Source organism: Seriola dumerili, unplaced genomic scaffold (assembly GCF_002260705.1).
Source record: "Seriola dumerili isolate Sdu_G_001 unplaced genomic scaffold, Sdu_1.0 BDQW01000258.1, whole genome shotgun sequence".
In the NCBI taxonomy this organism is placed as follows: domain Eukaryota; kingdom Metazoa; phylum Chordata; class Actinopteri; order Carangiformes; family Carangidae; genus Seriola; species Seriola dumerili.
Window position 1 is genome coordinate 252,175 of NW_019174513.1, and position 23,956 is coordinate 276,130.

At 43.1% G+C, this 23,956-nt stretch overlaps 1 protein-coding gene across 1 annotated transcript in view; it reads left to right on the plus strand.

The window, feature by feature from the left end:
* The first annotated feature begins 464 nt into the window (after positions 1 to 464).
* efna3 (ephrin A3) overlaps positions 465 to 23,956 on the plus strand; it is a 53,933-nt gene continuing 30,441 nt past the window's right edge. Inside the window, exons 1-2 of the mRNA XM_022756794.1 lie at positions 465 to 754; positions 1,045 to 1,258. Coding sequence (XP_022612515.1) covers positions 1,149 to 1,258 — 110 coding nt within the window. The 5' untranslated portion in view covers positions 465 to 754; positions 1,045 to 1,148. The remainder of the gene's footprint in view (positions 755 to 1,044; positions 1,259 to 23,956) is intronic.

The window sequence follows — 23,956 nt, forward strand, 5'->3', positions numbered from 1 at the left end:
TTTCGTAATAAAAATGCAGAAGTGTGTGTATGCGTTTGTGAGTAGCCTGAGTGTGTGTGTGTGTGTGTGTGTGTGTGTGTGTGGGGGGGGGGGGGACGTTGAAAAATAGGCTACAGATGGTGGCTGCAGACGTATCTGGCAGAGGAGGGGGATTCAAAGCTTTCTACTTTTACACCGGCAGTGGAGGTCGAATAATTGACAAAAAAAAAAAAAAAAAAAACTTCAAGTCGCAGTGATGCCTGATGTGCAGCGACTCGGCCACAATATTGGAGGAATGCGCTTTTGTCGCTCGCTGGGGGTGGAGTTACAAAGTGAACGAGCGCTGCCTACCAAACAGAGAGAGGAGAAGGAGGAGAGAAAGAGAGGAGAGAGACGGGCTGGCAGGCTGCTCGCCGTAAACGATGGTTGTCGGATAGAGTCTTGAAGACCTAATGAAACTGGCTGGTTGAATTGTTTGCGGCGGTTACAGAGCTCAGTATCCCGGCGTGCTTTGCATTTCTCGGATCCTTGGAAGGAGACAAGAAACTGCAGCAGCACGCAGATAACAACAGTTAAAAAAGGAAGAGGACTTGCTTATTATCTGTTATTATACCACTGTTTTTTTTTCACCTGTAATTTCCATTTCACGTAAGCAGCACTCAACTCTTTCCCAGAGGACAGGAACGTTTCATGCTCAGGGGAAGACCGACCTCCTGCTTGGACCCAGTACCGGCCTCCCACATTCCTCTGGCGGGCTCAGAAGCAGCAGTTCCCGGTGAGCAGAGAGAACCAGGCGCTGCTCGGGCTTTATGGGGAACCGCTCATAAGGACTTCCAGAAACCCTCTTGTTTGAAACCCCAGGATTTGTTGGGGAGGGAGCAGTGGGGGGTTCGCAGTGTCTGGTTTATGGGGGAAGGGGGCGGGGGGAACAAAGTCACTCCACACCACAATAGACTTCTGAGTTTTACAACACTTATTAACCAGAGCAAGTCTTAACAGTCTGTGAACGTATCCGTTTGTATGTATGCATGAAGCTTTTTGTTTCCCCCCTCTCTCGTCTGTTAGGCATTTGCTGGGATGTTTGAGTCGCGTTGTTTGGTGGGGTGAAGGGACCGAGAGAGTGGCTGGAGTGACCGAAGGGGACGGAGGCCGAGAGAGGAGCCGAGAGTATGGCTCTGGTAGCGCTGTCTCTTTGGGTGCTAACGAGTCTCACCTGGGCGAACCTGCTCCAGGTGTCAGCCAACAGGCATTCCGTCTACTGGAACAGCTCCAACATACAGTAAGACCCCCCCCCCCCAAACTCCTCATGTTTAACAGTGTGTGTATGTGTGTGTGTGTGTGTGTGTGTCTGTGCGTGTGTGTCTGTGCGCGCGCGCGTGTGCCATTTCTTTTGAATCCTCTGTTTTCCACCTGTTAAATGGAAATGTCCCGATTTGCACTGTCAGGTTCATACTTTCACACTTTCAGTTCATCTGTGCCTTGCTGCAGTTTTTGAGCCTTGCTTACATACGTTCCTCTAATGCTTTATCAGGGTTGTAGCAACCACCTTCCTCGTCTCTATCTTTTCTGGAAGAAAATATTTAGAACCCCACAAACCATTTCAACAGGCCTCTCATGTTTTTCTGCATGTTAAAGCTATTTTTGAGTCTCAAACTGCTCTGTCAGCCCCCGATTAAGAAGTCAAGGTGGTTTCAAACCATATTTTCAACACCTTCACTTGCACAGCTGGTCAGACATATATAGCTTCTGCTCCTTAGTCCAACACCGATATGTGCATACTCCAATTTAGTCAGTCTCTTCCCTCATTTTCTCTCCCTTCTCCTCTACCTTCAGCCATTCATGGTAGAGTAGAAAGGAAAGGAAAAAGAATCACATGTGATTCCCTCGTCTACCTCTCCTCCTCCTCCTCCTCTCTCCGTCATGTGGCTCTCCTCTCTCTCAGTCTTTCAGGACTCTTTCTCTCTGTCTTCTCCTCTATCTGGTTCAATTAGGAGCACTTCTTCATCCTGACCCCATTGTGTTGTAGCAGTGTCACTGTTCAATCTCTCCTTCTCGCTCCCTCTCCAACTTGCTCTCTCCTTCTATCCCTCTCTAACCCCTTTCTTGTTTACACTCAGTCCGTTGGCCTTTTTGTTATCCTCCTAATCCCTCGCTCCTTGCTCCGATCTCGATTCAAGTGAAAAAGAGTCTTTTTTCCCCTCTCTTTCTCTTTTTTTTGAAAGCTGCCTTTTTTTTAATACTGTCCACGTGAGTCCATGGCTCTGCTGCTGGATTCTTAAGAATGTAGTGTCAGTCTGCAGTAACACACTCTCCCCCAACCATTCACAGTAAAATCTTGTACGTTTATGTTGCACCATCTGCGTTTCATCAGGTCTTCATCTGTGCGTCCACATCTCGTGTGTTAAATTTACAGATGCTCCCTCGCCTGCTCGAAGTGTGTCGATGAAATGTTGCTAATTTACAACTGGATGTCAGATATTGGCTGTTTTTTTTTTTTTTTTTTTTTTTAAAGGTTTCATTTTAGTGAGCAGTTCAGCAAGTCGTAATCTATTTTGTGTTCCAGATAAAGTCATAAAATTGTGCAACAATCACCCTGTAGGTCTCAGTGGTGCATAAGAGCGCATGTCACACACTAACACACACCTTCCTTTTCGTTCTCCATCTTGCAGTGGAGCCTGTCGTCCGTGTGTACGCTGTGTTTTCGGCTGCACTCAAAACATCCCAGTATGTGGTATTTACCTCTTCAGCAGAATGTGCTGGGCTCCTAAGATGAGCAGTCCGAAAATACAGTGGCTCACACTTTATGACCGCACTTATTAAAGACGCAAACAATGTGAAAACGGATCATGTTTGCCGACCATTACTCTAAGGCCGATGATTTTAGTTTACAGCGTAAAATAAAACTATGAGTGAATTTATACCCCACAACACAATTGCTATACACAAAGTACTGCATAAAGTAATAGGAGCGGAAAAAATAAGGTTATTGGTTGTGGTATGAATCTGTAAACAATATTAGTTTTCCTGAACGTGAGAAAATTATTTCCGCACATTATAGAAATAACTAATATTGTGTGCGCAGTTGCTACTAGTGCATTTTAGTTAATATTTTTCTGCAACTCTTAAAATAAAGAGTGCTCAGTTTCAATTTTTTTTTTTTTTTTTTTTTGCTCAGTAATAATTTTATAATAAATGCTAATGAAATTCCACCTTTGGTTTTCATACCAGAGACAGAAGTTGAGTAAGATAAAATGTAAAAAAAAAAAAAAAATCGCTTAAAGGTCGAAGGAAAAGGAAGAATGAACCCTGGACCTCGGTGTAGCAGCAGTTTTAACCTTGGTAGAATGTATCCTCAGTTAAGTCATATATCAGCTGTTCTCTGCTGTACATTCAAAGTGTTTACTGATAAAAAAAGCTGCAGTTGGTGTTTCAGACAAAGCAGAGGGAGGACTAACGCAGACTGGAGCAGCCTAACCTTTAACCTGACTGTCCAGAACCTGAGCACTGCAGAGCCCCGCAGGTCTCTTCTCTCTCTCTCTCTCTCTCTCTCTCTCTCTCTCTCTCTCTCTCTGGCTCCACACTTTCACCGCCAGTACTGTTTTCATCCCAGCGGCAGAATATTCTTAGCCCCTGCAGTGTGAGCCTTAGTGTGTGTGTCTTTTAAAAAAGACTGTGGTTAATTAAAGAATGGTGCATCTCAGTGGACCTGCCTCATCCCTGATCTTCCCATCTCTTTCTCTCTGTCTCGTTCTCTCTGCACACATGCACAATGACAATGTATGAGCAGTGAGTGGGGATAACTTTTTCAATTCAGCCTACTTAGTGAATTAGGAGACAAAAGGGCCATAGACAGTGGCACACAAAAGAAAGATAAACTACAGAATAACCTGTCTAATCTACTCTTTCATACACTTCTGTGCTATTTTTTCAACAGCACAGATCCTATTTCCAGCATTTATTTTAATCTCTGCACTCAACACCACAACATCCAACATTTGTAGGGTTGGCTGGCGTGTCTCTAGCCGTTGGCGATCGGCCTCTCTGGAGTTTCTCTAACTCGCAGTGCAGTGTGGAGGTTTAGAAGGCCAATAATAAGCTGTAGTATAGCTGTCAGTTTGAGTGGTAAACACATTGTAAAGCCTCAGGACTCTGCAGCTTCTCAACCAGCTTCTGACCCTGAGCCACTCATCAACCACAAGAGACGGGCTGAGACTGTTAAAAAAGATTAACTACTTCACACACACACACATACATGCAGACCCCAACACAATGCGCATGCACACTCGCATCTGTACATGTGCACATGCTAGCATACGCACATATTTATGATTATGAGTATACACACAAACATGCTCACGTCACTGCTGTGTACTTTTTTTTTTTTTTTTTTAAACTTTGAAAAGATGGATCATTTCCTGTGTTTGCTTCTTGCACAAAGGCTGTTGCCACTGCCTATCAGTCACTTGTCACTGATATCCCTGGGCATGAGTGTGTGTATAATGGTGTGATGCTTCTTCTGTGTGTGTGGGACGTAGAGTATGTGTGTGTTTGCCCTGTTACAGATGTCTCTGTTCATTGATGGGTGACTGAAACAAAAACAAATCCATCAGTCCGTTAAATCACACATTATCTTCCACCACCTGGCAATTAACCACCGCTGTGAGTGTGAGTGTGCGTGCGTGCATATACATGTGTATGTGTGTAATCTAATAACGCAGCAGTTAACTGATTTGCATAATAGATATCTGGTGATATCTCTTAATTTATCAGTTGTATATTTCGGAAGCGATTAGGTTTCGAATAAACAAACGCACAAACATTTCCAGACTGTGTGTGTGTGTGTGTGTGTGTCCATGACACCGTCACCTCAACGTATGCCACTGGAATGAAGCCAGCTTTCGCAAGCAGAATTCACTCCTCATATAAATTCACATGCATTATGTGTGGTAATCGACAGCAAGGTGGAACTGGTTTTATATTCATCCAGCTCGTCAGAGTGCGCAGAGACACGTCACACAGGGCAGCAGAGAAATAATGCAAGAATATGAGAAGAGAGAGAGAGAGACAGTGAGAGAGAAATGCTATGGGACTGGATAGCGGAGGGAGGAAATCAGGAAGAATACAGATGGATTTTGTGTTGAATTATAATAAAGCAGGGGAAGAAGGTCATCATAATAATGATAATAATGCTTGGCTGGTGCCCTGATCCACACACTGAGTTCTCACATTAGGCACCATAATACAGGATAACACGGGCCTAGTTCGTGTGTGTGTGTGTGTGTGTGTGTGTGTGTGTGTGTGTGTGTGTGTGTGTGTGTGTGGTGTGTGTGTGTGTGTGTGTGTGTGTGTGTGTGTGTGTGTGTGTGTGTGTGTGTGTGTGTGTGTGTGGTGTGTGGGCGGGCGGGCATGAGAAAGGGTGAGGAAACGTAGAAGCAGACGAGCGGATTAAACAGGCCAATCAACCATCCCCTTGACAGCAACACAAACCTATCTGTCTCACAGCCCCACTTAGGACAACAACATTTACATTTATGAATATCTGCACAAAGGAGAGTATTACTCACTCGCTATCACAAGGCTTGCCTGCGCGTGTGTGTGTGTGTGTGCGCACAGCCCATCCATCATGGACGTTTGTGCTGCCGCTACGTATGTCAGCTACTACTCTGATGTGTGTTTTGTGCACATGCATGCACACAATCACACCTCACACACACCTCACACACACACACACACACACCCAGTGATCATTATAACAGTTATATAGGCGCAATGATCAGACGATTCATTAGTAACGAATAATAAGGCCACATAACGTATGGGTGAATGGATTCTGGTTTGCGTAGCCATGTGTGGGTGTCAGAGTGTATGTGCGGTGTGCAGACAGTCGCAGAGACGTCATTAATTAAAAGCAATAGGAACACCTGTGTGATGGATGACTGCTGTTTGCATAATAAGATCTAGTGGTCTTCTCTCTCTTTATCGTGCTGTTGCTCTCTGTGTATGTGTGTGTGTGGAGTAAATACATTTTTCTGATTGGACAGGGATTGTCTGCTAGGTGCACACAGCAGTAAGGGACAAGTATAAGAAAGGAGGAAAAGAAATGAATTATTTTCTCTTCCTCTATCTTTTTTTTTTTTTGTCTTCGGGGGTGAGCTAGATTTCAGGAGCATGCTCCCACCTCTCTGTTGTTCTCCCATCCTCCCAATTGCCTGATGGGAAAGCACCCTGGGGGGGGTGGTGGTGGTATTTTGGGATCTGTATGGTTTTAATGTGAATGTTGTGAGACTCCTTCTCTGTCAAATGAAATTGGACTGAATCTTTCCAGTGCTAGAAAATATGTTGCTTTGCTTTGAGGTCTGGTTTTCCTTCACCTCACCTCACCTCACCTCACCTCACCTCACTCGCTCTTCCCTTTTCTTTCCTTCTCAACACTCCTCTCATCTCACGCACTTTTTCTTTAAGATTTTGACCAAAGCCACCTCTTATGTGGCATTCTCTTAACATGCCTCCTTGCAGATCCTATAAATTTTCTCACACACACACACACACTCTGATCTTGAGAAAAAGACAAGCAGCGTAAATATTTTTCCTTATCTCTTGATTGGCTCTTTCATTTCCTCAAACGCTGTCCCGCTTACATGATCGACTAATCGAAAGCATTGCTGTGAAAAAGGCACACTGATGTTCAATGGTCGTGCTAGCTCGGTCTGGAGTCAGGCGCTAACTGGTCGGTGTAATGGTTTGGATTCAAAGGGAGCCGGTTCGTAGGGATTTTAGGGATGTAATTCTGCTAAGACCGAGCTTATGTGAGAGTCAGACTGAGTCAAGCAATTCTGATCAAGCCTGACACAAAGTAAGGGTCTTACAGGTATAAATGCCCGGCCTAGGATTGGTATTGATTTAAGTGACTGCTGATTCCACGCTGGTGGCTCAGTGGTTAGCACAGATGCTTTGCAGGCTGTATTTATCAGGCTTTTAAGAGTCATTGCTAGAAATCGCACTGAATGGTTTGGCTGGAATTAAAAACACTTCTACCTCAGAGAAGGATTAAGTGGTTTCTTTTATGAAACTTCCCACACAAAGTGAGCAAGGAGAGACCATTGCTACTTCACAGCAAACAGAATCATAATCATAGAGTGAAGAAAGTGGTGATTAGCTCATCTGAAGAGTTTCATGTGGATTCAACACAATTCAGACCATGAATGGCCAGATGCAGCAAGTTGTTGGAGGGAAAACGACATGAAATACAGAAAACAGTGTCACTGCATGTGTTTCCCACTGCTTGAGAATTTATTTTTGGTTATCAACCTCAAGGGAGGTGGAGGTGTAGCGTGGTGGGCTGCAGTGAATTCACAAGCTAAGATCTGCACATGAATGCTGCGTTCTGGCAGCTCAGTGCTCAATTTCATCCACATTTCCTCACACAAACTTTAACAAGAGGAAATAATAAATAGAGAAATAGAAAAAAAAAAATCAGTTTGTGGGGGGGGGGTGTTTAGATAGGGCACCCAAATAAACTTTGTGTATAGGAAACCTTTTTGTGTGACAGCATTCTTATGCACAAGTATGTGTGAGTGTGCCTTGGTCAAAATAATAATTATGTTTTGGTGCTGCTGTCTGTCTGTTTTTATGGTCTGGGCACGTCTGTGTGTCATTTGGACAAAACATCAAGGATAATGCATGCAGAACCAATATGTGTTGATAAAGTGATATGGATTTACTTGGAATGTGGCCTTATCAGTGCTTGGAGCAGTGATTTATATGATTCATGACACTGACAAATCCCAGAAAGTCATAAATGAAGGAAAATCTTTTTTCTTTTTCCATCACATCTAATGTCAGGAAAATGTATGGTGTTGGGGCTTTGAGGTGCCATCACAGTTGTTGTTTGCCATGTAATTGCTGTATTTTGCTTTCGGAAGGAGCATTGTATCCCAGATACAATCATTCACAATGCATTTGAAATATTGGATCCAACCAGTATCTTTGAACACTTTGATTGTTCTCTTAAATAAAACGTTCTGTATTTAATATTTCGGCATCTGCTGAAATGTATCATTTTCCACCTGCTGGGAGCCCCTAACAGCTTAGAGCAGCTGTGCACCTCAGCTAAATCCTGGAGACAGACTTTTGTCAGTTAAAAAACCTGATAAAATTTTTTTTTTATCTCTATGGCCTGACCAAATATGCATCACCCTGAGACTTTTGAATCCGTTAGGAAAGATTTCCTAATCAGAGATGTTTGTGTGTGGGTTCCATATGCCATCAGTTAGATTGGACAGTCTAAATTACCCAAAGGTGTGACTGAGAGTGTGAGTGATTGCTCTGCTTGCTCTTCCTTGTGTTAAGGCCGTAGTGCTGTCTGGACACTCTGATAGTGATTAAAAGCTCCTCTCAGGTGTTGGGACAAGTCGGGCCTGCGTCGGCCAATTACTATAACTTTCCAAAACCCACAATCTGACAGCCACACCTGTGCTCTACCCAGGTGTGCACTGGTGTGAAAATGGGGAGTGAGCTCCAAATGTGGTGCAGAGATTGTTATTTTTCCCTCCACATCCCCGCCCCTGTCCACGTTCTCTGCTGAGCGACACCATTCGCTTCCATGTTGGCAACAACAGAGAGGCTGTTTGCTTTCAGAGAAAAGACGAGAGGATTGCAGCCAAAATTGAGATCAACTTCAGAAAAACAACTGGCACAGATATGAGTCGATAGACAGACTCTCCCTTCACCTCCAGTCCATGTTTTTGGATCCCAGTGACTCCATTCTGGGCCTCGATAAAAACCAGGAGGGATGGCTTCTTGTTTGGTGCCTATAAACACAATGTTTTATTTTCTGTAGCCTATTAAACTGTTGCACCAATGATTACTCCCACTTTACCCCCCTTTCTATGTAGTCCAAATGTCAAACAAGACTTTCCGGACATGGTTAATGATGCAAAATCTGACTTTCTTTCTGAGAGAGCACATTTCTGGCCTTTGATTAACTGGCCACTTTGCTTTCCTGCCACTCAAACCAGCGCCCATGAATGAGCAGCTATGCATGATTATACACTAACAAATGCACATCTCATACCTTTTGTAGGATCAATTAATGGACTTTTCCACGTAGACGCACAGGAGTTCATAAAAAGTGAACGCTGGATAACGCATTACAAGAAGCTTGGTGGTGTGTGTGATCCATTCTGCATAACCTGGAGGTTATCTCAGGACAGTGTCTGTATGATTAATGTAAAGGCATAGAAAGGAAATGTAGAGCTCACTTTCCTGTCACTTCACAGATCTTTTCAGGACAGTTTGGCTGGACAACAGTGTGGGTTTTTAAAAATTTTTTTATTGGATATTAACGATGAATTCTCACATTGCAATAACAAGAGAGAGTCATGCAGCGCTTGTGCCGATTTAAGTTAAAGCGGCGCCGTCTGAGGCGGATGAATTGCTTTCCCTTGACAGCCAAATTATTGAATGGCCGTCCTCCCTTGTTATCTGTAGTTTTTAGGCAAAAATGCGGGGCAAAACAAGAATTTATCTTTCCCACCCATGTGTTAAATTTGAACAAATTGTCCACAGAGAACAAATCCCTCAGCGATGGGCTGGAGGCAGCACACAAAAACACTCATACACACACTCAGATGCACACACTTGAGGTTGTTGTTGATATTAACATTATTCTCTGAGCCGATGCCTAAGCTCCAACAGTGTAATCAGGTGCTAATAACAAGGCTGTGATGTTTACAAGCTGTTTCAAAGCGCTTTATATAGTATCTGTGTGTGTGTATGTGTGTATGTGTGTGTGTAAGTGCTCTCTATGTGATGTCTACTCTATTCCCCGCCAGCGCTGTTGGGGCTTTGCGGGTGCAGGGGGGGGGGGACACACTAATAATTTACACTGTCAGCTCTTGCACACACACACACACACACATACCAGATGCTCATATGGTGTGTTTGTGACGTGGCTAATGATAGCAGCGTAGCGGCAGTCTGAGGCCATATGCTGAGCCTGATCGCAACAGAGCGGCGTGATCTAGCATTAATAAACTCTACCGACATGACAATTAGGAATCCTCCACATAAAATGCAGACAACACAGTTGCATGCGAAAATGCAGCTGTTTTCATCAAACCCACACGCACCAGGAATCAACTGTCGCCGGCCTGGACCGGACAGAGGAGCAGCAGGGAGGAGAACCACTGCATTGACAAGAAAAGGGTCTATTGTCACTGCTCGCTGGGCAGAAGTGATGCTTATTGTTGAGTTTTGATTATGGATGATGTTATCGGTTCATCAAGACGTAAACAACTTCATATTTGAATTGTTAGGAGCGGCTTTGTCCAGTTTTACTCTGAAAGTAGCTTCTCAGTAACAGGTTTTCATAAGAAGCAATTATGGCGGGATATGAGAAAGTCTTGATTGTGAAGGTTTGATTTAGCAGCCAGAGGTGGAATAAAAAGGCAAGGCAGAGCCCTCTCTTCAACAAACTGCAGAGGACACAGAATTATGCTTATTCCATCCACACGGAGAGCGCGGCAGAGAGGGAGAGAGTCTTTAATTGAGGTTTTATCCATTTAAGCTGTCACTAAGAGGCCAACTCTGAAACCTTTTAACCACTCTCCTCTCAGTAATGACACAAATCAGAGAGGAAATGTGTTTGTGTCGGAGCGTCGGTGCGAATGTGTGTGGGCGCGTGTGTGTTCGCGCGTGTTAGCGTTCACGAAGCAGGAGGGTAATTATGCGGAAATTGGGAAATGGCTAAGTGAATTATGACCTTGTTTCAGCAGAAGGCTTTAATCAGTCCCAGCCAGGCCAGGGGAAGGAGGCAGAAATGTTAGCTGCACAAGCACTCTGCTCCTGATGGCAACAGCAACCAGTCAGTAAAACTGACAGTCAACTGGTCTGATGTGTCAGTGGAAACCAGTCAGTCAAATAGTCATTCATAGACTAAAGATGAGTGGGAGAAAATTCAAGCATGATCACAAGGCTGGGGTGGTTTTGAAGTGATATTCTTTTGTAGTTTGTCTTCTGTTGTGTGTTGTTTCTGCATGAAAAATGAAGGGCCATGTGTGTAGGGCCGGGCAATAATTAGGGCTGCAACTAATGATTATTTTCGTTATCGATCAATCTGCTGGTCATTAACTTGCTTGATTGCTTTGTCCATAAAATGTCGGAAAAAAGTGAAAAATGTTTGCTGAGTATAATTTCCCCAAATGAAAAGAAAATCTTTGGCATTTTATTTTTTTAAATAGTGAAGTAGTGAAAAAAGTATTTTTTTTTTACCACTATTTTTCTCTTTCAGTCCTAACCAAGATTTTTTTTTATTATTATTATTATTTTTGGAATTTTATTGTAACAATAAGATGATCGGGGCTGCAGCTAGTGATTATTTACATTATTGATTAAAGGTGACATAAAAAAAAAATCTGTTTACAATGATATGAAACAGAGAAAAGCTAAAATCTAAAGGCTGGGACCAGAGAATGGCCTTTGTGTTTAATAAATGACTGTTTTAATATTATAATATTGATTTCAGCCATATTGTCCAGCCTGAATGTGTGCATGAGTATCTCAGTGTGTCTGAATCTGCTGTATCTTTTGTCCTCTTCTTAAATTGAACCTATCAGTACTGTGAGAACAAAATAAAACTCACTCACATAGGGACTGTTTGCTAGAAGAAGATTCATGTCAGAATGGGAGAGTGCTCTCAAATTATCGGGTTTAGTAAGAGAGTTAAGTTACTTTTTCTCTTTATAGTCCCGCTGAGGGTTTTATGCTTGTGTGTTAATCTAAGTGCACAAATTTTATGTTCATGTACGTGCACAAATCGTCTCACAGCTCCAGTAAAAGTCGTCTTAAACTGCTAAACTGATTGATCTTGGAATGAGTAAAGACAAGAGGAGCATGAATGGAACCAGGTGTAAACAAAGTAAATAAGCCGCTCAAAGGAAACGTGAGAAACGCAAGTATTCATGTGATGTTGCTGACTGATCACAGGTGGTGAAGCACAGAGCGAAGCTGCGCAATGAACAAAAATGTGGAAATGCTGAGTAGCTCTGCCGAGCATGTGCACGCTGTTGTGATTGAAGCCAATGCAACATGTCATGTTTGTCTCAATCTGGACATTTATCCTGCGAAAACCTGCTCATGTTCATTTTGTTTCAGCACATTTCTGCCTTTAATGTTCACATTTCTATGTGTGTGTGTGTGTGTGTGTGTGTGGATGTGTGTGTGCTTGCCTGCTTGTGTGTGGATTAAGAGTGTGTGTGCTTGTTCATGTATGAATGGCTCTTGCTGTTCAGATGTGTGTAGGGTCAACAGCACTGCTGTGTGTCAGTGTGTCTCAGAGTGCCTCGGTTGGTTCTGGTCTGGCTGTCTATTTCTGTCAGTGTTGGATCGATGGCATCCTACAGACACTGCACTCCTCTCCTGGATGTTTCAGCCTGTTCCTCTCTCTCTCTCTCTCTGTCTCACTCTCTCTCTCACTGTGTATGTCGCTCTGCCCTCCTCTTCCTCCCCCTGCCTCTCTGTCTCTCCTGTTGCCTCTCCTGTTGGCTCGGCCATCACTTCCTCTCCTCCTCCTCATTGTCCTCCTCTGCACCATCGTAATACTCTCAAGTCTCTCTTCAGATCAGTCAATGAGCTCTCAGTGTATGCATGTGTGTGTGTGTATTTTCTGAGTGATTATTGCCACTTATTTGTGAGGGATTCCTATTCTTGGCTTCATATCATGGCCAGTTTGTGTTGCTGTGCTTAATGCCAACAAACGCTACAACTCTTCACTGCTTTTTTAAGGGATTTGCATGTATTTGTATGTGTGCGATTTAATGCTGAAACAAATGGCCAATTAGACAATCTACAGAAATTAATCTACATTGATTTTGATAATCACTTATTGGTTGAAAGCTAAATGCCAAATACTCAGTGTTCAAGCTTGGACCAAGGACAGTCTGGTTCTCTCTGTTTTATATGACAAAGGAAGCTATTTTAAGGTGTTATCTTGGGCTGTGGGATGAATCGATTCAACAACTATTTCAATTTGATATATTGTTTAACATTATTAAGCTAAAAAGGCAAACAGAGTCCTCTTGAATGTGAGGATCTGCTCATTTCTGTTTAGGATTGAAGTGATATATCTTGGGATTTTAGATGGCTCGATAGACAAATGTATTGATAATGAAAATAGTCATGACTTGCTGCCTTGAAATGTCATTTTATATCTCGATATCCATATAAATATCACCATCAATTCACCCTCATTAGGTAAAATTCATGTTGAAACATTAACAAGGTGCAGGATATTGCAGCTGTTGATCCAGTTTTCTCGTGTGCAAGAATTTCTAATTGTTAACTGCTGAAAATGTTATTGAGAAATTGTCTATAGATGAAATACACAGATGGGGAAAGTCATTTTTGCCTCATCCAGTAATTAAATACCTGACAAATCCAGGCACTTCATCACAGCTGTGCAAAAATCCATAAAGCATAGCGACCATAAAGCCACCCCAGTCAATGATTTGCAACTTTTCCTGTAATGACAATTGACAAATTTCTATTGACTCACAGTATATATTGTCTATTCATTCAAAATTACCTGCAAAGTGTACTACATTATGTGTGTGTGTGTGTGTGTGTGTGTGTGTGTGGGGGGGGGGTCATGCATGTGTGATTTCATGTGTATCTCCATGTTTTTGACTCTTGGCGTGCAATTTAGTCCGATTTTCTTTTTCTTTTTTTTTACACGCACATGCATTTACATGGACAACTGTTTCTACACTGAACAGAGTGAGTTGCTGACAACGGCAGGAGATAGAATGAGGATGGCTGAGAGCTAGTGATGCTGGCTGGCCTTAGTGCTAACACCCACGCTGTCTGTAGGCTCTGCTCTCTGCTCCTACGCTTTGAGGCACAGGAATGTGCTAGCGCTGCCGTAGTAAGACCGCATATGAATGAGTGTTTACTATCTCACACAGCCAACTTCTCTCTATCATGTTTTTAATGAAAGTCCAGGACGGCTGCTGGAGGTGGATACGTACGCTGTCTTTATTTCACTGGTACGATAGGGAGGGAGAAAGAAAGTAGAGTCTAGAGAGGGGTGGAGAAAAGAGGGTGGAGGGCGGTGGTGTGTGGAGGATGTGGGGGTTGCAGGGTTGTTGTAATGAATGTACTGCAGTTAAAAAGAATTCTGTGTCACTTCCCGGGAGAGAGAGAAATAAAGGTGGTGGAGGGGGAGTAGGAGATGTGGGAGGAGATGTTGCGAAATAGGATGTGTTGTGTTGATGGAGCAGGGTTCTTCGCAGCCAGGCAAACTCTCCTCCCACCCTAGTATGTGCATATATGTGTGTATGTGTGTGTTTGTGTGTGTGTGGGGTGCACAGAGAAAGCGAGAAAGACAGCAAGTGAATGCCCCACAGCCTACAAGCATACCACCCACACACATTACCCACATGTATTAGACCCATACATATGCATATTCCTCACTTCTCAATTCCATACATCCACACGCACAATCTTTCACTAACACACACACACACACACACACACACACACACACACACACAGGAAAACTTGTTTCACAGGGACACTATCTGTCATTACCTCCCACAGATTCCTCACGGGAGTACATTGTTATTTTCTTTCAGCCCTGATCAAATAAAATGGAGCAAAGAGAGAACACACACACACTCTCCTCCACGCACAAACATATAGAAAAACACACACCATACACTCCAGTGTTTGCTAAAGCGTGATTGAATAAAACACAGAATGATGACACCCATCTGCCCACTTGCTGTGTGTGTTGTAAATTGTTGCTCACACCAAACACGCTCAGTGTTTTTCCCCCTTGAGGTGAATAGTAAATCCCAGCATATGTACTGCATCACGTATCGTCATTTTCTACAGTATCAGTTCAGATAATCAAAGGCTCCTTGACACCCTCCTCTTACAGCTGACAGGACTGCAGAGATGGGAGCGGATAGGCAAAGAGACCAGTTTAACTCTGCATCAGTCATCTGTTGGCCTACGTTGTTGCTGAAGAGAAAAAAAAAGACAGAGCGGGCACACAACAAGAAAGACCAGACTGAGAAAAAAAAAAGAATCATTGATGGAGGGCGAAGGGGAAGAAGGGGAGGGCACCAAAGAATAGAGAAAGGAGGGCCCTGCAGAACAGTACTGCCAAAACCGAGGTCAATTGTGATGAAAATGGCCGTTCACATGACCACAATAGCAGCTGAGTGACAGCACTAAAGCAGCATGGACGGGCTTATCCTGATCACTCAGGGCCTTGACTGGGGAAACCACAATGCCCTGGAGATCTGTCCTTTTTGGGCTTGGAGGATCACAGAGCGCCCACGGTCCCAAGCTTTGGCCCTGAAACGTCCTTTACATTACCATATCAATGCTGCCCCAGCTATTCCGCCAAGGAGCAGGGCGGCTAGTGATAGTGCCTCCCGGTTAGCATCACCCTGTGCCTTCACAAGGCTATTCAGCGGGGAGTCAATGCTAACTCAATGCTAAGTGTGAATGGGAAGAAGTGTAAGCTCACTCCTGTAGCGTGAACCCATGTCTGGCGGTGCATTCAGGCATGTGTTTGTGTGAGTCTCTCAGTGTCTCTCATTCCTGCTTTTTCTCTCTGCCCACTCTGTTTTTCACATGCAAAGTTGTTCTCACGTATTGGGCGGGGTATCGAACCTCAATAAGTTTTTGGTGCTAGCCGAAATTCGTCCATAGCACAGACTATCAAAAACTTTCCAGTCCTGAATGTTGGCATCGATTGTGTGCTCTTTTTCAATAAATCTTTGACCACAGCTTCTGTTTGGAATCAAGATTTTCGACTATTTTGTTTTGGCCGAGTTCCTCTATGGTTGCTTGACACTTCTACACATCTGTGAAACATCTGTGCTCAGAAAAAATGGAACGTTCAACATCTATAATTCTAGATACAAACAGGCAAACTCCTCTTGGACTGGCCTGCACAGCTTTTTGTACATTCATTACTGTGTTTGTTTGTAGTCCTTCTAGTGATTTACAAAATTGGGTTGCACCAGTAAAATTTAAGCAAAGTCAGTGCAGCTTTATCTTTTCTAAAGCAATCAACACCATAAAAAGGAAGTCACAGTAGCATAGTTGTGACATAACCTGTCCTAAAAACATGTATTAAACTTAACTGCCAGACCTTTGTAAATGTAGGTATGACTTTATTTTATTTATATGTGCATACATCTAGAAATATGTTACAGTTAACATCGATAATAAACAGCTTTTTCATCAGGTGTCAAGTCAGGTATGTTGACCATGTCCAATTACCTCGTTAAACTCTTGTAAGTCTAAACAGGTCACACTGTTAGCAAGCTAACGCTAGCTTTTCTGCTCGTCCAATTGGCTAGTGTGTGTGGTGCAACATGCTTAGTGATTAGTGATTTGTGAAGTTTGAAGTTAATTTTATTGATATGAGATGATATGATATCTCCGAACGCTACAGAAGAGCTAGTAGGCGGCATGGACCTTATAATGTGATTTCTTTTCTCAAGAAAATGTTTTGCTATCGGTTACAGGTATTATTTTTGCTGTAGCATGAAGTCTTCCACGACCTTGTACAGTTTTCTTCAAATAGAAACAGCAGAGTTGAGGGTGTGTAAAAGAAGAACAGGTTTCAACCTTCCTGTGTTGTGAGGGTATTATATCACATGACACTCGCAGTAGATGGCCTTTGATAACATTACAATGCAATTAGAGATATTAGCCAGTAAGAGTACAAGCCACAATGCAGTGTTAACCGCATTATTACGCCATGGGGAGGAAATGGATGATCTGGAGGAGAAGGGCTGGTTTTTAAATGATGCAGAAGGGAACAGAGGATGAGGTGGAGAGAAAGGAAGGACGGGAGGATGGACGGAAGGAAAGAGAAAATCGATGACTAAAAGTAAAGGATGGGAAACTAAAAGGGCAATGAAGAGAGGAAGATGAGGAAGACAGGTGAGATATTGGCCATAGACTTCTTGCTTTGTCATTGGAAATCAGAGCCGTTGGGCAGGACGCTGTTTGATTTGCTGTTCTTGTTTTAATCTGTCCGTCAGCGCACTCTCACACACACACTCATAGATAGCCTCCAGTCTGTCACTTAGTATCGGCAGAGAGCTGAGAGGTTATCATGCGTAGTCAGGTGCCAGACCGACTCTTGGTAGCAGGTTTGTCATTTGTAATTAGAGAGAAAAGGAGAGCCGGCGTGTTTTTTTTCTCGTCTCTCTCTTCTATTCTCTGGCTGAAGGCTGTCTCTGCGTATCGACAGACAAGTGACGGGGCACACACACACACACACACACACACACATACATACACACAAACACAAATACATGCGCTGACACACATTTGATGGGCCAAGTTTGATTCCATTAAGTGGAGTTTGTCAGTTAGTCAGTGAAGTGTTGGGGTGAATGCTGATGGCCAGACACTGAAACCCACAGAGATAAACAGGATCTGAAGCAGCCTGTTCAGACACTCACAACACTGAGGGTGACTGAGCAGTGGCAGGCCTAACTATGACTATTTTATGTCAGTCACACACACACACACACACACACACACACACACACACAAACACACACACACACACACAGCCTATCTGGTGTTGTATGGCTATGTGGTCACGGTCCATGCGGCTCTGAGTTCTGGTCACGGTTAAAAAGGCTTCCTTCTGGAGAAGGGGGAGGGGGGGGGTCTTAAGACGGAGAAGGAGATGGGGAGGTGGGGGGAATAAGAGGAGCGGGAGATAATAGAAGAGGGCTAACAGTGGGGGAGGAGGGCTGGGATGGACCAAAGAGGGAGTGAAAAGGGGAAGATAGAGGCTGAAGGTGGGTTTTCGGAGTATGAAAGCCTGCGTGCCTCCATTCCTGTGCCATTGATGTATTCTAATGCTAAGTGTGTAATGCTGGGCCTCGACTGGTCTCTGGGAGAGACGAGCCTTTGATAGGCACAACCAAGCTCTGGGACAGATCCCTCGCATGCCATTCATATGCATATCTCTCTCCCTCTCTGTATATGTGTGTGCGCTTGTACACACTTTTTTTTTTTTTCTTAGCCATTTAACTAACTGTTTTTAGCCAATTGCACCAGTTGTAGATTGGTCTAATTTCCATATCAATGTGAGCATGTTTGAGGCTGTTTTGAGCATCACAGACCCTAATCCTAAATTACCCCCTACGACCATGCTGGTGGATGTTTTTATGATCCCGTGATTCTGTGTGTGTGTGTGTGAGTGTGAATTTTCCATGGAGGGAGCATTTGAACATGCAGCATTTCGTGTGTGGCCGTGGTGTAACGGGACCACATCTGATCATGCAATTGGCCGTCTGCAGAAGAGGGCAAAGTGCAGAATCTCAAAGATGCCTATATCTCACCCGCCTGTCCAGGAGGTGTGTGTGTGTGTGTGTGTGTCTGTGATGCATGTGCGCCTCTATAAGCTATGTGTGTGTGTGTGTGTGTGTGTGTGTGTGTGTGTGTGTGTGTGTGTGTGTGAAGAGATGGCGCATTGTTGTGTGGATCGCTTTGTTTGCCATGTGTTCCGGTCCCCAACCGATTATAGCATGAAATTCCGCACACATTGTATAGCAATGGGGAGTCTCACATGTGGATAGACACACACAAACAAGCGCACACACACAATGGCACACCGAAGTGAGAAGTCAGGGAGGCCTGTTAATGACTGTCGTGGACAGAAAGGGAGTAGGACTGTGGTGGTGTCAAGGCTTTGTGACAGATGCTGGTTGTAAAATGCCTTGCTCACAGGTTTATTGTTATGAAAAAAAGTAACGATCAGATTCAGCAAGATTGATGCCATTCCTTCATTCTTTCTTTCTTTCACACACACACACACACACACACACACACACACACCCTGGGTCCTAATCCCCCCTCTGAGCCCTGGAGAGTCTCTCCCGTCAGTGACCCTCCTTCCACTTCAGCACTTTGGGGTTTTTCTTTCTCTTCCCCCTCTTCCTACTCGGATTTGTTCTTCTACTTCAGCCTCCTCTCCTTGCTTGTTCATCTTACTTCACCTCCTCTCACCCGCATACTTCACGGACGGCTGTGTATTTATCTGTGTGTGCACGCCCCGTGCATGCGAGCTTATATGTGTTTTTTGCGAGATATGGGGGGGGGGGGGGTCAAAGAGCGCTCGCCTTTATACTTTCATTGTCTCTCTTTCTGCTCAAGAATATGATGGATGTTTCAAAACAGAGCGAAGCCTGAATATCAGTGCCAGCCACTGATGTTGCTTTCACCTCCAAGTGTGTGTGTGTGTGTGGATGTGTGTGTGTGTGTGTGTGTGTGTGTGTGTGTGTGTGTGTGTGTGTGCGTGCGTGCTTGGAGGCACTGGAGGTTATTTGATCTCATTGTGTTGTTGGAGAGGAGGCTGCTCTCCTGCTTTATGACCGGAGCTGTAGGGAGATATTCAACTTCACCTGCCTCTCCTCAACAATCCATCATCCCTCTCTCAGCAGACAAACGCACTCTACTCATCTTATTACTTCCTCTCACACTCTCAGAAACATTTAAGACTTTCTCTCACAAGCTCGCACTTACACGCGCCGTAATGTATGCACATATTCTCAGACTCTCTCTCATAAGCAGAGAGAAGCGAGCAAATCTCCCTGTGCGTTAAGTGTGTGTTTCACAGTGTATAAACGAGCGACAAAGTGAAGCGCGTGCTATAATTCTGATAGTGTTTCTGCAGGTGATTAGAAGCTGTTGTGTGAAAACAGCGCGGGTCCTTCGTTAAGATGTTAAGTGTGTGGTAAACTGAACAGGGACGAGGACACTCAGCTAATGACTGTTTCTGCACACTTCATCAGATTGCTCACCCGCAATATTGCCTCATATCACTCCCCAGCACCATTGGCGCTTAATAGTGTGTGTGTACGTTTGATATTGTTTGCGTGCGTGTGTACGTCTGATCACGACGTATATTGCTTTGTAGGGCCATTACAGTTTAATAGGCATAGTGGAAAGCGCGGCGCGTTAATGCTCCGGCAACATGAAGTAATGACACAATAAAACAATTAAATATGGTGGAGGAGAATTACTTTTTGAACAAGCCGCACCTAGAAGCAATTTGGACTGAGACGGAATAAACAGAAAGTACTGATCAGGCTTATTAAGAGGAGAAGGGGAGCTCTACCTCTCTCTCTCTCTCTCTCTCTCTCTCTCTCTCTCTCTCTTCATTGGCTTCCAACTCTCTGTCAGTATGACTTTATATCTGCGGATTCATAGACTGATGAACCACAGAGAAATTCTCCTTGAAATTAGAGAGAGGTGATTTCTGAGTGATTACATGCGTATTAACGTAAGTGCGTTGTAATAAGAGGTGGTGCGTTTCTCTAGAACACATTACAGTTTTCAAATTTAGAGTTATTTCCATTATTGATCAGTCTGTCAATGATTTTTTTTTAGATGAATTGTTTAGTCTATAAGATGGCAGAAAATTATGAAAAATGACCATCGCAGTTTTGCAGAGAGCAAGGTGACAGATTGATTTTTGTTTTCGATAAAAAGTGCACAACCCAAAGATGTTCAATTTATAGTGAAATTAAATAGGACAAAGCAAATCTTTGTGTCTGAGAAGCTGGAAATGTGAGACCTTTTGCTCAATAAACTTAATGAAATGAATTAATGTCTAAACTGTGGACAGATCAGCACCAGATATATTTTTTGTTTGTTGCAAAAAATAAATCATAGTATGCAGTGTTGCATAAAGTCATAAGATTTTTTTTCCAAAAATAAAACCACTAAACCATTCATTACTTATTTATTTATTACTTGTAAATACTAAGATGCTGAAAATCTGTTTGTTTTTTTCCGTTTCTCCGTGTGGAGTTCTTCCAGTGTCTGCAGTGGTTCCTCCCACTGTCCGCTATCAAGAGTGCAGGTGAACTGAAAACTCTTATTTGTGCTTGCAGTTGTCAATGAGTGCTCTGTCCAGGGTGTACCCCACCTGAACGCTGTACAGATAGACTCAACCCCCCGCCACACTGCTTTGGATAAGCACAAAAAATGGATGGCCAGATCGATGGTAGTTCGGCAAAGTTGCATTGTGGGCAATGGAAATGATATCTTTGGTTCTGCTGCATTGATTTTGATTGTGTTCTTAAAAGTATCCATTGTGAGTCTTACTATGTTATAGGAGAGAAATGATAAATTGGTGGAATGCTCTTTGAAGGCCTCAAGCTGAAACAAGCAGTAGTTTTGACCATCTCTGACCATTCCCCAACTTTATGCGCCTTGGGAGTGATATTGTGCCAGAAATCGCTACTCTAGTACCTATATAAAGTAATTAGTTTGAAAGTGTGTGCGTGTTTGTGTGTCTCAGTTTGAAAAGGCTGCACTACCTTAATGAGGTTAATCTAAATCACATCAGTGGTGTCTGGAGTTAATTTAAAACATGCCACAAATAAACACTGAGATCTTTTCCCAAAGCCTCGTTAAAGTCTGGTCAGCATCGGGCAAACAAGCGGAGACCAATTAAGGTCAGACCTCCAACCATATTCAGCGTGGGCGATAACCATATGTGTTCATCTGTGTTTAAATGTCGATTTTGTTTATATGTTGTTAAGTGTAGGAGTCAGTGTGACTGTAAAGTCTCTGACTCATCGACCAGACTGAGAAACCACCGGGAAGTTCTGAGGTGATTTGTTGATTTTTCTTTTTTTTTTTGTAATGTAGGTGTTCGTCTAGGACTTTCCCTCTCTTATTCTTTTTCTTCCTCTTCCCTCTCTTTCCCGTTTCGTCCTCTATCTCACACGTGTGTCTTTATGTAATCGTTTATAGGGATCTGTTGAGAATTAGAGATCGAAAACCCATTTACAGAGGTTACCTACGTAAAGTCAGCCTATTTGTCTGCTGCGAAATCGAAACCTTACCCTCTGCCGCTCGCTCTCATTTCTCTCGCTCTTATTCCCCTCTCTCAACCTGTTCCTCTCTCAACCTCTCTCTCTCTCTTGGGGGGTCACAACTCCTCAATGGAGGAGTGATAAGAGGAGAGATAAGATGATTGGGAAGAAATGAGGGAATTTGTTAAAGATAGAGGGATGGGCAGAGAGGTCGTTAGTGAGGAATAAAGAGGGGACAGAGTGTTAGGGTGAATCCACATTAGATGAAGGATGGCGAGCAAGGCCACGTCCACACGAAGGCGTTTTTATTTTTTGTTGTGCCATACCAAGCAAACAAAGCCCATTTTATTTCTTGTTTTTCTATTTAAATACAAAATTCTATAGTATTGTATCCATTGAAATTTTCAATGACAAATTGATGTCAGATATGTCTGATATCACTCCCTATTTTCTGTAAAGTGCAGTATATTTCATGTTCAACATCAAGCATTAAATCTACACATTATATATCACTTTCAAAAATTCCCAAAATGGTGATGAGCCATCGTCTAAAATCTCAATTTACTGTTCACTGTGTAAATTATTGAGTTACTATTAGAATTTCTATTTTAATGAATGAATGAGGGAGCATTATTTCAGACAGGATGTAGTTTAAGTAAATCTCCTTCTGAAATGACTGATATGATTGTGTGTAATTAGTAAATATCACCTCATGCTGATGTTGAGTTAATGGCGTTCTAATCATTGCAGTGTTTATTTTGTCCATATCTCACACCTCAGCCAGGCAGCAACATTAATGCGATGACCTCGGACTGTCTCTCGTCATTCATTTTGTACTGACATTGTTAGGACATAAAATAGTGTGATCTGATTGAGGTTTCAATGCAGCTGCACAATAACTGTCCAACCCTGACACTCGCCTTGATTAACAAAGTAGCATTTATGTCCCTCGTTCAAATCACTACTCAATATTTGCACAGTCTGACAACAGAAACTGAGGATTATGGAGTCCTGTGATGGTTCAGGCGCAGGCAGGAAAGTCATTTTATAGTCACATGTTCCATACACACTTCAGTCACATATGTCCACAACCTATTTCCTGCCGCTCAGTCGGTCTTCATACATCCCTGAGCTCTGTATCCTTACTGCTACTCTGCTGCCTGCCTCCAGAAATTAGATTCCCTCCACCACCTCCCTCAGCCTCCTCCTATATTAGCATTTGGTTGTGCAGGGATTTTGAGTGTTTCTTTTTATTATGTGTTCATGTTCATTAAATGTTTCTTAGTGCGGTTGTGAGCTCATGGACAGTCTGTCATGGTTTCTCACATAAGTTCCCCCAGAAACCCACAGCCACGAGCCTGAGAATAATGTATCCAATATAAAAAGGTTACTGTTCCTCATCGCTTTTGATTACAGTCCTAACTCTGGGCTCCATTCAAAGTTAGCTCTTTTGAATTTTACAACCTGAAGTTACAGAGGCACAAACATGATAGGAATGTATGTTTTTTTTTTTGCCTTGCCTATGGATTTTTTCTGCATAAAAAATGGAATATAAGGCTTGTTGTAGTAGCTTTCGTGTGGAAAACACTTTGGAGCCATAGTCAGATGTCTGAATCAATTCTGTGTCAACAGCTGTCGCAGTGATATGGGGATCTTAAAATACTTTGCACAGACAGAATCAGGAGTTTTCAAACAATGTATAATTTGTTAAATTTGTATTAAGACACACTTAAAGTAGACACTACCAAGGCCAAAGCGTCCCACGGGTGTCTGTGTTTTTAAAGGTTAAAGCATGACTTGAATATCTGTAAGAATGTGTCTTGTGTTTGGCTGAATGAGATTACAGATGGTCATAGGTGACAGAACAAATCTTTCCCTCTTCTTTCCTGTCTGCACTCCCTACCAGATGATGATGGCGAGACACAATTTTGTGTTTGCCAACCAAAAGAGACAGAAGAAAAAGAGATTTAGTTCTTTCTTTTTTTTATTGTTTCAGCTCAGATGGCAGAGTTTCAGAAAAAAGTCCCACGAATGTAAGGGTGGATGGAAGCCTGTTTGGCACAAAAACTGTGCTTTCAAATATATCTGCATTAGTGTGGTCATGG